At 52.2% G+C, this 15,124-nt stretch overlaps 1 protein-coding gene and 1 non-coding gene across 2 annotated transcripts; both read left to right on the plus strand.

Moving 5' to 3' along the window:
- The first annotated feature begins 1,058 nt into the window (after positions 1-1,058).
- RPL3 (ribosomal protein L3) lies at positions 1,059-8,197 on the plus strand. Its single transcript, XM_054273000.1, has 10 exons — positions 1,059-1,137; positions 2,151-2,343; positions 2,825-2,993; positions 3,853-3,988; positions 5,166-5,352; positions 5,734-5,894; positions 6,189-6,290; positions 6,767-6,862; positions 7,309-7,428; positions 8,088-8,197. Exons 1-10 carry the CDS (start codon positions 1,135-1,137, stop codon positions 8,130-8,132), a joined length of 1,212 nt encoding a protein of 403 aa, XP_054128975.1. The 5' UTR covers positions 1,059-1,134; the 3' UTR covers positions 8,133-8,197.
- On the plus strand, positions 5,468-5,560 carry LOC128939828 (small nucleolar RNA U83B). Its single transcript, XR_008483261.1, has one exon. It is a non-coding gene; the product is annotated as a small nucleolar RNA U83B (small nucleolar RNA).
- Positions 8,198-15,124: the final 6,927 nt, after the last annotated feature.

A 15,124-nucleotide genomic window follows, 5' to 3' on the forward strand; every position in this document is an offset into this window, starting at 1 on the left:
TGAAATGGAAGCAAGCCCTTGGGTTATGACACGGTTCCCTAAGCCCAGCAGTGGAAGCCAAAAATGTACAAGAGTGAAAGGCAAATGTACGAGGGAGATGGAGGAGCATTTACAGCCAAGCCATGGGCTCCCATTGGGAGTTCCAAAGAGTGAGCAGCCATTCCTCACCTTTTGTGGGGCTCCTTTTGAGGGGCGGGTTGGTGGTAGAAGATGGACATTCCTCCATCACATCCAGCTACAGAATTCTACAATGGTTTGGGCTGGAAGGGGCCTTAAAGGTTATCTGATCCAAACCTCCCTGCAATGAGCAGGGACATCTTCAACTAGATCAGCCTGCTCAGAGCCCTGTCCAACCTGACTTTGGATCTTTCCAGGGATGGGCCATCTCTGTTTTAGGAAGATGAGCTGCAGTGCCAGCACAGCTGGATCCTTAGCTCTCCAGTTCATTCTGGGTGCAGGAATCTCCTCGCTGTGTTGTGTCAAAAACATCCTTATTTGTCAGCCCCAGGAGATCCTGAGGGTGCCCCATGTGTGGGAAGCTCCAAACCACCCAGCTCTGGCTTCCACTGATACCATTGCCTTGGGTTTGCATCCTCTTCTGTATCACAAGCAATAGTGGATTAAGGCCCGTGTTCATTATAATAACACAGATGAAGTTTCACAAAATTAAAATAAATTCAATTTTGAAACTCCATTTCAAGAAAAAAAAAGAAATGAAAATTCATGGAATGAAATTTCAAAATTTCATGAAACTGAGTGACATTTTGAAATTTCATGAAATGAAATTAATATTATGAAATAAAATTCAATTAAATGAAATGAAATGGAGAAATGAAGTGAAGTTTGATGAAATGAAACGAAACGACACGTCAAGTTTTCATGACATTAAATGAAATGTAGTTGAATGAAATGGGATGAAGTGAAATAAACATTATCTCTTATGACCGAAGTTCCCCACAAGCCCCGCTAGATGGTTTATGCGGTCTTGTTTTTCTGCGCATCGGTGCCCGCGCACCTTTTTGGATGCACTCGCCTCCCGTAGCGCCGCGCGCCCTCTCGCGAGACCGAGGTCCGGTGCGCTTATAAAGGCTGCGCGCGGCGCTGGCGGCCCTTCCGGCCCGGCGCGTGGACAAGATGGTGGGTGCGGAGGGCTCGGGCCTGGCCGCGCATCCCGCGGGCATCGCCGCCATCCCGGCCCCGTCTGCCGCGCCGCCGCGCGCCCGCCGCCCCCGGCACCTGCGGGACGCCGTGCGGGGCTCATGGCGGGGAGCGGGCCCGGCGTTGTGCCGGGAGGCGGGCGAGGAGCGGGGTGTCCGTGGCGCGGGCAGCTGTGGGGGCATTTGGGGCGCTTTTTTGTAGGAGGGGGGCGGCTTCTCTCTAGAGAGCTCCTGTGGTTGTGGCCTTTTTGGAGACTTAGACTTCGCTTAGGGTAACTCTTGTGGAGTATTTTTTTTTTCTTACATAAATGTGTGCTCTTTTTAGTTCCGTGTACAGCTGCACGGTATTTTTCTTTAATTTGCGTGTGGGATTGGATGGGTAGATATTTCTTTGGCCTGAAAGTTCTCCGGGTGGAAGCCAGTCTCTAATGGTTCTCAGGCTGCAGGGGTGGTACTCAAGGAGAAAATCTTGGGGAAAAATACTGCTCTTCCACCCAGAGCAATGGCTCAAAGGCGGGTGTTGAGATGCTGCTTTACTGCAGTTTTTCAAACTGAAATTGTCTTTGTAATGCTTATTTTGGTACCGATTCATTGAAAAATGTGAAGCTGTCTGTGCTGTGTTTTTTGGACTTGTGGGGTGGACTGAACTTGTAGTGGCACGCTGTGGCCAAATTGCAGCTTCTGTAGTTCCCTGGCCAGAGTGGGACTTGGTTCCCTCCCCAGAGTGGGACCCCCTCCGGCGGCATCTTAGAATAAGCTTGGAAGAGGCATTAAAAAAATCTGAGAAGTTCATAGTTAATGTGTGAGGATTGCATTCCTGTAACATAATAGAATTCAGAAGCCCAGCAGGTGATAGGGGGAATTTCTAGAATGCTGAATGTCTCGGATATGTGTAATATTCGTGTTCCCAGGCAGGGACAGAGCTGGCCTTGGCCCCCAGTGGGCCCAGGCAAGACTCTGCAGCAAGCATTGAGTGCCGGTTGTCTCTTGCAGTCTCACCGCAAGTTCTCGGCCCCGAGGCACGGCTCCCTGGGCTTCCTGCCCCGCAAGCGCAGCAGCCGGCACCGTGGCAAGGTCAAGAGCTTCCCCAAAGATGACCCCAGCAAGCCCGTCCATCTCACCGCCTTCCTGGGCTACAAGGCTGGCATGACCCACATTGTCCGCGAGGTGGACAGACCTGGATCCAGTATGTATTAACGTTCTCTTGGAACAGGAGGTGGGCTGGGTCAGGAATGGTGACATGTGGGCCCTTCAGCAGCAGCTCTGGGTTCTAGTCCTAGCTTGACTTCACCCTGTTCCAAGTCCAAGTAGGAGGTGTATTTCTGCTGTAACCACTGGTTTGGTTTAGCTGCACCTTGAGATGGCTCTTCTGGATGGGGGGACATCAGTCATCTGCATTCGGTATTTTTTGGGAGATTGCCCAGTCCTTGCTGCCATCCATTTTGCGTATCCAGCTTGACTGACCTTTCTCCTGAGCCAGCCTCAAAGTTTTGCAAGGCATTAAATAATGATTTCAGAGTTGGTTGCTTTACGCTGCATCATCTCTGAGAAAAGAGCTTGAGTCATTTAACCTTTCGCATGGAGGACTTGGGAGTGAGGAAAAACATGTGGTGTTAGAACTGAGTTGCTGCTGGAATTAATTGTGCTGTGTTTCTGTTTCCATCCAGAGGTGAACAAGAAGGAGGTGGTGGAGGCAGTCACTATAATAGAGACCCCTCCCATGGTCATCGTGGGCATCGTGGGGTACGTGCAGACTCCTCGTGGTCTCCGTAGCTTCAAGACCATCTTTGCCGAGCACATCAGCGATGAGTGCAAGCGCCGCTTCTACAAGAACTGGTGAGACTGCAGGGCCTGGCCTGCTCTCAGGCCATGATTTGTGTTTTTACTGTTGGGCTGCAATGATCTTAGTGTGGCTTTTCAGCAGTTAGTGTTTAGCTGTGACAGACTGGCCTAATGAAGGGCTAGGCTGTAGGAGTGGCACCGTAGTGAGGGTGCACCGTAACTTTTGGTGGTGCTGGTGTGGGTGTGTGGGCTTGGCTTTGCCCAGGCGCTCCCTAACAGGCTACACGTGATGATACTTCGACGGGCGGACATAAGGAAATCGCCTCTGGCGCTTGTTGATGAGTGTCGAGTGCTGACTGTAGCCCTGTTCTCTCAGGAGAGGGGAAGACAAGTGTCACTTGTGATTGCCATTCCAGGCGCTGTTGTTGTGATTAAAAGTGTGTTTGCCCAAGTGTGGCTCCAGCGTGTCTGGAGCTTCCAGCCTGTTTATGAACTTGGCAGGCTGAAAAGACGTCAGAGTGGAGCAAAAAGGTTCTCAAGGGTGTTTTAGTAACAACCTTGCTGTTGGGCACACAAGGGGGGGAAGTTAGGGTATTTTGAAGCAGATCACAGTCATCTCGTAATAGCTTTAAAGATCTGGTTTTTTTCTGTTATTGTTTGACATCTCCTTACAGTCTTTTGTTTTCTGTAGCGTGAATGTTAATGTGCTTTGGAATTCATGGCAGCTCCGCTCAGCTTTGGCAATTTTGCCGCTGTCTGATGAGCTCCAGGCTCCGCTTGCCAGTGGAAAAGAGTCATTAGAAGCTGGCAATGAGCCAAAGCCAACTGAGGTGGCAACTCCTTCCGCTCACCCCACTTCCCTGGGGATTGATGAAGGGCTTAGCCAAACCTTGTCTCTGCTCTGCTCCTGAAGGCACAAATCCAAGAAGAAGGCCTTCACCAAATACTGCAAGAAATGGCAAGATGAGGAGGGCAAAAAGCAGTTGGAGAAAGATTTCAATAGCATGAAGAAGTACTGCCAGGTTATTAGAGTCATGGCTCACACTCAGGTAAGCGCCTGTGGGCTCAGGTATGTTGGAAACTGCTGAGAGCGCAAGCTTGAAACTTGATCCATCTCTGTAGGGAGATTTCTGCCTTCCCCTGCAGCTTGACACTGTCTATTCAGCACACTCATTCTCTACAGAACTATACTCACTGGATGTTTGAGGAGCCTTGGCAACCACTGGCTGGTTTTGAAGGAGTGTCCAAAAGAGACTGAGCTGTACTAGGAACTTTTTGGCCTCAGTTGTTTGCTGATACTGTGTAGACCTAGACTCTTTAATTTCAGCTGCAAATAAAACCTGAACATTGAACTCAGGGGTTTGTGTGCTCAGCATCGTTTCAGGCTGCATTCTCTTGGGATTGCAAGCACTCAGACTTTTGGCAGCTTCTCTTGCTCAGCTGGAGGAGGTCTTCTGCTGAGTGATGTGGTGTCTCCCCAGCTGTCAGTGCCCTGACTTTCTTGGGAGATGGATTAAATCTTTTGAGTTGGCTCTAATTGCAGTAAGATGGCAAATTTTAATAGAATTAATTTCCTGTAGTAGACAGTACAGGTAGTGTTGCAACCTGTATTGATTCTATCACCAGTTCCCTCTGCTAAATACAGGAGAAGTAACTGTAAGTACAGTCCAACCCAAAACAGCCTTAAGTGTGGCAGGCTTTTATCAAACAATCAGAGCAGTTTGGGTTGGAAGGGGCCTTAAGGATCATCCAGTTCCAACCCCCATGCTCTGGGCAGGGGCTCCTTCCACTACACCAGGTTGCTCAGGCCCCTGTCAAACCTGACTGAGCAGTTGGAGGGGGAGGAGGGTCTTCCAGTTTTTCTGGGCAACCTGTGCCAGTGACTCATGAACCTCATATTAAAAATAATCCTTAGGTCCAATTTAAATCCACTCTGTTACAGTTTAAAACTATTGCCCCCTGTTTCATGTTATTCCTCAGTTAAATTTTGCTGATGGCTGTGAGGTTAGAGAACTCTGTGCTACTGTGGGTGGCATATAACTTCCAGGTGCAATGACTTGCAAGCCACTAAACAACTTTCCCCCTTGTTGTAGGGACTTCTTTAAGTTCTGTATTTTGGAAAAAGGATACTAGAGAAATATATTGGGCCAGGGTTAAAAGGAGGCTGGGCTTACAGGGTCCATTCCAGAAGAGCAGGAGCTGAATGTCGTATTTTCTGTGTCCTAGATGCGTTTGCTCCCCCTGAGGCAGAAGAAGTCTCACCTGATGGAGATCCAGGTGAATGGTGGCACTGTTGCTGAGAAGGTGGATTGGGCCCGGGAGAAGCTGGAGCAGCAGGTGCCTGTGTCAACGGTCTTTGGCCAGGATGAGATGATCGATGTCATTGGAGTCACCAAGGGCAAGGGATATAAAGGTAAACATGGAAGTCCTTCTCTTGGTGATAGGATACAGTTTTTAATGAAATGCTGGCCTTGTGTTTTCATGAGTGCATGTACCAAGAGCTGGGTAGGTGAATCTGTAGTGCTGTCACAGTTCAATGATGAGACCATGGAATGAGCGCTGGGCACAGCGCCTGACACCCGTGAGGAGTCATTCCATGCTGCCTTCCTTCTGAGAACACAGCCCAGGGACAGCCAGGGAGGGACCTTCACCGGGAAATGGTGATTCCTGGGACGCTGCGCCTGTGCTTGCCTTTTGTTGCCTGGGGACTGCAGCTTGAAAAGGTGGCTTAAACTGTGATTGAAGACTGAAGTGACATCTCAGCTTGACAGCAGGCTGCTTTGGTCCCTTGCAGGTGTCACCAGCCGCTGGCACACCAAGAAGCTGCCGCGCAAGACTCACCGCGGCCTGCGCAAGGTGGCGTGCATCGGCGCCTGGCACCCCGCCCGCGTGGCCTTCTCCGTGGCACGGGCGGGCCAGAAGGGCTACCACCACCGCACCGAGATCAACAAGAAGGTTGGTGTGTCTCAGCTGCTGGCCAGGAGCGAGAGCTGCCTGATGTCACTTGCTCTGTGACAGTGAACAGACAGCGTGGGTGTTTTGCTTGGGGTGTTTTGCTGTGTTAGAATGTTGTCTTGGGGATAGTGGCCATGGTTAGTTATGTAAAATAACTAAAATTCTTGGATGGCCACATGTTTCCCAAGTGCAGCAGACTGTTTCCTCTGAGGCTTTGGAGAATTCCTTACATTTTATCTGATGAAAAGTTCTTTCTCCTACCTTTTGCTAAGTAGACTTTATTTATGTTTTTAGATTTACAAGATTGGCCAAGGTTACCAAATCAAGGATGGAAAGCTGATCAAAAACAATGCATCAACTGATTATGACTTGTCTGACAAGAGCATTAACCCTCTGGTGAGTTGCTGCAGCTCTGTGCAAGGAGTCTGCTCATGAGCTGCAATTCTAAGAGGCAAATGAGCCCTGGTATAAGACACAAAGTTATTAAATGAAGAGCTCTTGAATAAGTCAGCTGCTGTTGAAGGTGGTGGTGTTTAGTCAGCCTCACTATTGATTTGTATAACATGAAAATTTAATTTGTTATGCAGTAATAGGACAGGGATGTTGCAAACCTTGAATGGTACTTGTACAAGGAATAACTTAGCGAGAAGAGCTTTTGCTGTTTTGTCAGCATCTTCTGCTGTTCTTAATAAAAGCCCTACAGCAACAAGTAAACAGCTGCATAAGAAACTTGACCTGTGAAAGGCAATACTGGAAAAAGGATTTCAGTGGATGTGGGAATGGCCAAGGCCCAGAAATGGTGTGGATCTGTAGGCAGATGCGATCACTGGTCCCCCTTGGTACAGAGCACTGACTGTTCTCTCCTTTTCCAGGGAGGCTTTGTCCACTATGGTGAGGTGACCAATGACTTCATCATGGTGAAGGGCTGTGTTGTGGGCACCAAGAAGAGGGTCCTGACCCTGCGCAAGGTGAGTGGTGGGCTGGAACAGTTAAAGGGAGCTGTGCTGTTCTCTGGTGCAGGTGGGGTGTGTGCTGTTCTGGGGAATCATGTGGCTTGCTAGAAAGAAAAGCCTTCCACGCAAACCCACCTCGTAGTAAAGGCCTTGGGAGTGGCCTGAGGTCATTTCTGCAGGTGTAGTGATGGACATGGTTAAGGCTTGAGAAATCTTGTGGGCAGAAGGGCCCTGGTGGAGTGGGGCTTGTGCTGCAGGGAGCTGGCCGGTCTTCAGCCTGGGAGGCCAAAGGTGCAGGGTAGATGGCTCGTGGTCAGGTGTTCTTGCACATGGTAGCAGCTGAGGTCTGGGGTCAGAGGGACCGAGGAGGCATTAGCCATGGAGGGGACAAGAAGTAGCCAGTGTACTGGAGGCTAAAAGGGCGCCGCTGCTGCATACTCACCTGGTATCTCTCTTTTTAGTCCCTGCTTGTGCAGACCAAGCGCCGGGCCCTGGAGAAGATTGACTTGAAGTTCATTGACACAACCTCCAAATTTGGTCATGGCCGCTTCCAGACAGCTGAGGAGAAGAAGGCTTTCATGGTAAGGGCTCTTCCTGACACATTTGTTGCTGTACCACTGGGTTATCTTCGAGCTCATGGCAGCTGATAGCTTTGCCTTTGAGCTGTCATGTGGCCAAAGTTCCTGTGAAACAGAAACTTTACTTGAGAGGCCTCCTCCTGCCAGCTTGGTTTATAACTGCAGTGGGCCTGGGGGTCTCTGTTCCCCAGTGACAGCTCTCTGTGTCTGAGGGGTGATTGATGCCATATTAGGGCCCAGGTTGTTCAGTGTTGAAGCACAGAACAAACACCACTCCATTTCCTCTAAGAGCAGCTCGTGAGGAGGGTGCTCACAGTGGTGGCATTCCCAGTTTGTCACTGGCTGGAGAAGGCAGCCAGGAGCTCTGAAGGCCCTGGCGGGGTCTGAGCGGTGCTCGGGGCCCAGCAGGAGCTTCCCCACCAGGTGGCACCAGCGTTGTGCTCGGGAGCAGCCGCAGTCACCCAGCCAGCCCAGAGGGCTGCTCCGCGTTCAGCCTTTCCTAAAACCTCTGCCTGTGGGGTTGGGGCGTGGGCTTTCCAGTGGGTTGCAGCACGGAGGGCTTTTTTTGCTGTGATTTCTTTACAGCTTTTGTGATTGGGATGTTATTTATGTCTTGTGTGGGCTGCTGTTTACATGGCTTGTTTTTTGTGGGTTTTTTTCAGGGACCACTCAAGAAGGATCGCATTGCAAAAGAGGAGGCAGCCTAATGGGTGGAATGGCCCTATGGCCTGTGTGCTCTCAGACCAAAAAATAAATATGTTAAAGAAGTTAATTTTGCCTCTTGCTATATACGTTGCTGTGTCAAGCCTGGTACTCTGCACGTTCTACATGTGGATCAAACCAAAGAAGCATGTGAAGGTTCAGCTCATGAGCATCTGCCTTATAGCAGCAGGGTTGCTCTAAAAAAAATGAAGCTGCTCTTGCTGGTTTTGCAGAGCAGAGATTGTGGGTCAGAGCAGGATGTCTCTGGGTTGTGTGAAATAGTGAAGCAGCAGAGGCTCAAAATGTGTTTGCAGTTGCTGAGATATTGGTCCATCTGTCAAGCCCCAGCTGGGTGGACAGAGAGCTTTGAGTCAAATGGGTTGTGAAATAGCCCAGACATTCAAACCACTAAATTTTAGGTAGCTGGTGGGTGCTAATTGTTGCCATGGAAACCTTCTAGTGTCTGTATGGCAGGGGCTGTAGCCTGCACACTCTGCAAATACAGTTTGTTGCTGTCCCTGAGAGCAGCAGAAGGCAGCAGATACACTAAAAATTCCCATCCTCACAACAGCTGGGTTTTTCAGAATTGCATGCAGTTTCCCTGCTGAAGGGTGGCAGGAGGCAGGCCTGCCTGGGCAGGGAGGGGGGTGATCTGCATCCACCCTCTGAGAGGTGGGAGAGCTGTGGGTGCCGCTGGTGTTGTGTTACTGCCTGGCCTAAAATACCCTGCTGGCTCCCAGGGAGAGCTTTGGTGTGTCCTTCCCTGACCATAATTGGAGACATGTCAGCAATTGAGGCAATTACTGCAGACTTTCACACCAAAGTGTAGCACTGCCCTGAAACAGACCTGGGTTGGCCCTATTTGCTCTTCTCTAAAGTGGAGAAAGGTGCGATGTGGAGATTTTTTCATGTGGTGGTGAACGAGAGCCTTCTAAGAGTTAAAAGGTGGCAAGAAGGAGGAAAAACATTTACCTTGTTTCCCTAGAAACCAGACAGGGTGACTGAATGAGCTGCCTGGCTCACTGTCAGCCTCATTTAACACATGAACCTGCTGGCTGATTTCAGCCAAGTGAAATAAGAGAGAAATAATAAGCAATTCTTTTTCCCTTGTCACAAGTCTCAAGTTGGCAGGTAGGTGGAGAAGATCCTTAAATTAGTATTCCTCTGATGCAGAAAAGTGGAATTCCCAATCTCTGTCCAGCCTGAGCCTGCAGTTTAATGGGCAGCTCTGAGGAGTGAGGTTGTTTCCCTTCCACCTGTTAGCCTTAGGTGGGCTTTTCACTTTCTAAAGCTGGAATGTACTAGCTGGCTAGGGAGGGCATGGCTCTGAGCTAGCCCTGCCTGCTGCTGCTTCTATCTCACCAGTCAGATGCATCCAAGAGAATTGGGATTATCAGGATAAAAGGGTATGCTGGGGATGAGCATCCATGACAAACTGTGGACTACCTTGATGGAAATCTCTAAAAGCACCTAATAGTACCAATACCTTGTGGTGGGAGCTCTGGGATGTTGCTGATTTTAAGTGACAATGATAGCAGAGGGAATTCTTAGTTAAATTGGCACCTAAGTAGGTGGGAGCAGTCCTGGAGGAATGTCATTGTTGAAGATGCTCGGCGTGTGTCTGGCAGGAGGAGTTTCTTTGTCTTGGAACCCAGTGCCAGACTTGGATTTGTTTATTTTTGAAGCGATTGTTGCTGACTGATAAAACAGCGGATAGTGATGGGGGAAAACCCCCCAAAAGGGGTTTCCTGGAATCCTAGGGACATCCAGCGTCAGGAGGTGGCGCTCCTTCCTCTGCAGACTCTTGTCACCGAGGGCTTGCTGGTGGGGCTGGCCTGGGGAAAAGCCCTGCTTAGCCGGAGCGCCCGGGCTGTGTGAGTCCCCTCAGCCCCCCTTAGGGCTCCCTGGAACCCCACGATAACTCCCGGCCGCCTTGCTGGGCAGCTCCTGGGAACCTGCTGTGGGAGGTCCCTGCCAAGCCGTGTGCCTGGGCAGTGAAGCCATGGCTTCCAAGATGGCTTTGGCAAAGCCTCCCACTCCTAAAGCCGGCGCCCACCCTGCAACTCTCATCTCCCAGCCTTCCTGCTCCTGCAATGCATGTGTCCTCTGTTCTGGGGACAATCCCCAGTGCAACAGGCACCAATTGTTGCAGATCACACATTGGTCCAGCAGCTCCTGAGAGCCAACATTTTTAGGGTGACTTATATTTATATTAAATTACTTTGAGTTTTTCATTTTGGCAGTGTCATCTCATATCCCACAGCTCCATGACTGCACCTTCCCCGCTCCAAAATGTCCAACAACATCCCAGTCCAATCAGAAAAGATCCCACACCCTTGTGATGCTCAGACCAACCCGGCAGCCACAGGAGGACAGGGACAGCCCTGGCCCTGCTGAAATAAACCAAAAGCCGTGGGAACGTGCCCTGTCCCAGCTGGTGGTGGGAGGGCTGTGGCTGGGAAGCGGGGCCGGGTTTCTCCCCCGGCAGCCGGTGCTCCCCAGCCCAGCTGCCGGCGGTGCGGGGCTGGGACCCGGGGCCACTCCTCCAGCAGCATCTGGCCCCAGCCCGCGCTGCCGCCTCTCTTCCTCGCCGGAGATGAAACGAGATGCAGCTGTGATGCTGGAGCGGAGACCTTAGATGTGTGTAAGGATGCCTGGGGGGCGAAAAAAAATTGGGTTCAAGTTGGAGGTCTTGGCTCCCGCAGTGAGCTTCACAAGTGGCCCAGCTGACACCCTGCCTTCCCAGCCCGGCCCCTGCCTTTGATCCCAGTGACAAGCAGGGAGATTCAAGTATGCTCGCTGGGGAGCAGGGCTGAGGAAGGTGCCCCGGGGGAGCGGCGGCCGGGTTCACGCACTGCACCGCGGCGCTTTTCTGCCGCAGCCGCTGCGCCAGCGCGCTGCTCCCAGGGCGGCGTGCTGCGTTTGATTTGCAGCCCCCCCGGCCCGAGGACTCCTTTTGTACCTGACAACTTGCTGGCTTCTCACCAACCCTTAGAAGCGCCTGTGAGACCTGGGGGCATGGATGTGGTGGGGAGTGGTTCCCCACAAAGGCACTCCCAGCGTGGGCCAGGAGGGTGGCAGGCAGCCCTGCTCCAGGACTGCAGCTCCCTGGGCCAAAGCAAAGCCAAAGCTGAAGTTTCCCCATTCCCATGGCCACCAGGCCCTCTTGCCAGGGAGATGTCAGTAGTCCCGGTGCAGCACTGTTCCCTGGCTGGGCACAGGACTCATGGGAGCTCATGTGAGTTTTGGGAAGTCTTTTCATTCCTTCTCTCAGCACGGTGCTGGGGAAGGAGTCACATGTTTCTGTGGTGGCCAATGGACGCATGGGAGAAGACTAAATTTATCTTCTACAGCCTCCCAACTTCCCCAAAACTGTGTGGGGCTGTCCTCCCTCCCTGGTAGGGACAGCTCCTGTGCCAGGGTCCCCTGGATGCCCAGGTGCCACCCAGCTCCCTACAAGCCCCAAAGCACTCCGATGTCAGGCAGCATTCTTGGTAGCATGCGTGGCATCAAATTCAAACCCAAGGATTGAATCAGGGAAAGACATACACCCAGATCTGGCTTGGAGATCTAAGGGACACCTCCCTGAGACTGTCCAGTGGGCTCAGGCATCACTTCACACCCAAATGTCACATCACAGACCTTTTAAAACATGTATTTTTAAACTTCTTTATTGACACCAGTGGTGGTAGAGACTGAATTAAGCCAACAGGGGCTGTTGCTGCTGAGGACAGCCCTGCAGGCAGGCAGTGAGAGGAGATACCCTCACATGTATCATTCCATAGGATAATTCCCCCTCACCTTTGTGGCTGGAGCTGTCTGCTGTGTGCTCTGCTCCTCTCTGCCACTGTCTCGAGGGGTAGATGGAAAGCAAAGCTCATTATTCCCCTTGGGAATCAGCCAGCAGCCGGGGCTCTGGCAGGCCAGGTCGGCGAGGAGCTGTTGATGGCAGAGGTATTTATAATCTTTGTTTGGTTCCAGCAAGGCTGGACGCCCACTCCCGCTTCCCTTCATACAATGAGATCAAACAGCTCCGGGATATTTCCTTGCTCCTTGCAGATGAAATTCTTGCATCTGCCGACCTGCTCCGCCCTGCCTGGGGCTGCAGCCTCTTCCTTCGCTCCAGGACCTGGAGGGTTGCTGCTGCTGTTTATTCTGCCCCTAAACTAGGGATTTGCTCATTGTTCCCACCCCACTCCCCACCATTTTCAGAGCTTATGGGCGAGGGTTAAAGGACTGTGGCACCTTCCCCGCCTCAGCTTCCTTCCGTCTCCCACTTCTGAAGGACCTCAGCTGTGCTTGATGGGTCACATGTGAACTTTGCCCATGGATGTAACAGCAAATGGGGCAGGAAAGCAGGAGCTGGCACTTTACCCAAGGGCAAGGTGCCTGGCAGGAGTTTGTATCTGTCCCACACATTCATCCTCCTCTTTGGTGCCTGGCCCTGGTGACAAGCAAGGATAAGGAGAGGATGAGGTTCTAGGAAGGCAGTACACCTGTGCTGGGCAGGTTGTGTGCATCACAGATGATGTGGAGGCAGCATGTACATCCTTGCTGGAACCTCTTGCTGCTGGCCTCATCCCATCCCAAGGCCCTCACCATGCAGCCCTGTTGGGGATCTCATCAGACCCTTCCACAAAAGCCATTTTGTTCTGGGGATCCCTCCCAGGTGCTCAGCAAGGGGAGACCCCACCACCACCACTGCAGCCAGAGATGCAGGAGAGACAGCGTGCAGCATCTTGAGGGTGGTGACGCTGAACACTGACAAAAGCTGACTGCTTGAGGCTGTGCTTGAGGCAGAGTGGAACCATCCCCTGGCACCGAGCCACTGGCAAATACCAGCCCAAATTCACCTGCCTCCTCTCCAAGAGAGGTTTTCCTGCCAGCAGGAACAGGCCCCAGGGATTCCAGCCAGCTGATGGAAGCTGTGGCTGACCACGCCCCAAGCCATGCCGTGCTGTCCTGTCCATCTCCCAAGGAGGTTTCCATTCCCCTCTCCTGGGAAGCAGGAGCCTTCCCAGGTGTCCCTGGTGTTGAGGGGCTGCTGGCGTGGGCAGGAGACACAGCTGCTTTTCATGTCCGCCCTCACAGCACAGCTCACGCTCAATCTTTCAGCAGGTCTCTGTGATCTAGGGGTAAATTATGGGTGTCAGGTTTGGGGCAGCCAAGAGGGGATTTTGGAGGGGGGAGGTAGCAGGGAGCAGCACGTGTGAGTGGCTGGGGAAGGACAGAGCAGGGCGGTCCATAGCTGGATTTTGGTACCTTTACAGCATCTCCTCCTGGGGCACGGCACGGTTTGGAGGGCCAAAAGGCATGTCAGCCCCACTTTGAGCCTTTGGCATCCCTTCTTCGCCCCAAAGGCAGCCCTCAGTATTGTCCCCCATGCCTTGCCGCTCCTCCTGCTTGCCCCGGGGTGCCGGGCCGGGTCTGTGCGGTGCGGAGCACAGTGGGATGGGTGCCAGGGGAAGCAGCGGAGACGGCGGCGGGCCGGGGCCAGGTGTGAGGGAGGGCACCCAGGTAGCGGGGCCGTGACTCAGCCCGCCGGGAGCAAGCGCCGCGCTGCCCCCGCTCCCGGGAGGGCTCCGCAGGGAAACACACGGTGCTGGCCTCACACTCACCAGTCTTTTGCTCCTCCTGCCCGGGGCTGCAGGAGCACTGAGCTTTCACATTTAGTGCTTTTCACTTCCACGGGAAAAAGCACCTCTTTCCCCTGGAGACCCAAGAGACACACGTACCCCAAAGATTTGCCACCCCTGGGCCCAGTCTAGCGTTCAAATCTGATGGGGTCCAACCACGGACACCCTTTCTCCTTGCAGGCAACCTTCCCTCCTCCTTCTCTTTCTCTGCAAAGAGTTAAATCTCTCTCCAATTCGGCACCTTTTCCCCTCCTTCCTGCCCCCGGGATAATGTTTAACCGAGCTCATTGCTAATTAAATATCGATGACCTCAGGCAGGTTTTGTTATCGTCTGGAAACACCTGATGCATGTGTCACCAGAAAGAGTTTTTCTTGTCTCAAGTACACCGGCAATCCTTGAACTCGTGTTGGCTTTTCCCTTCGCAGCCCGCGGCCGCCCCTGCCCATGGGCACCACCGAGGCTCTGCTGGCACCCAGGCGACTCCGACTCGTGTGGGCTTGTTGTAGCCACTCCCAGCTGCAGGGGACAGGCACGGGGGGAAGGAAAGTTTTATTCCTCCTCTCCTTTCCCAAAGCATGGCCACTGCTGCCCACCATCCACAGCTGAACAAGCTCAGCTTGGACTTGGAGGACCTTCCTCTTCTGGGCTAAGTCTGTGCTTTCCTGCCTCCTGCGAGCATGGGGATGACCCATCTTGGGGTTTGGCTCTCCAAAGTATCTCCTGGGATTTCCCAGGGGAGCAGCAACATTCCACAAGGAAAATTCCCCATTCCTTCTTCTCCTATCCTCCAGGGCAGACTTGGAGCAACATTGCCAGGATGAGCGGGCAGAAGCCAAATCCCTTAAAGGCTGCAATGGAGAATGGGATAGGAAAAAAAGGGAGCACAAGAGAGACAGTGAGAAAAGGGAGGCTGTGAAGGGGTACTGGGAGGGGGTTGTGAGTACATTTTAGGCAAGATGGACTTTTACAGGGCAGAGCCATATTCTAGAACCTCTGTTCCCCTGAGCTGGATGTGTGGAAGTAGAGGGGACTCCTCAGGAACTGTATGGCAGCTGGTGTTTCCTGCCAGGTCCACCAGCCTTGTGAGCAGCCTCTGAACCTTTCTGCTCAAGGAGGTCTCTCAGCCCTGCAAAAATTCTCAAGTCTGATTTTCTTTGTGGCGAGGAGCAGAGGCTTTGCTGACATAGTTTTCACACTCTGCGGTATAAATAGCCAACCTGAAAAACAAAGGAAAACTCCCCATGAAGACCATGTAAGGCAGAGCTACAGTTGCACCATTTATTTATTCGCTCACCGTAGCTATTTCCTGCCTCTGTTGGTCAGAGACCTCCTGTGTTGGCCAAAAATCAGATTTCCTCCC

The sequence above is a fragment of the Melozone crissalis genome, unplaced genomic scaffold (genome assembly GCF_028551555.1).
Source record: "Melozone crissalis strain CALT ecotype California unplaced genomic scaffold, PUWL_Pcris_2 ptg000004l_1, whole genome shotgun sequence".
Taxonomy (NCBI): domain Eukaryota; kingdom Metazoa; phylum Chordata; class Aves; order Passeriformes; family Passerellidae; genus Melozone; species Melozone crissalis.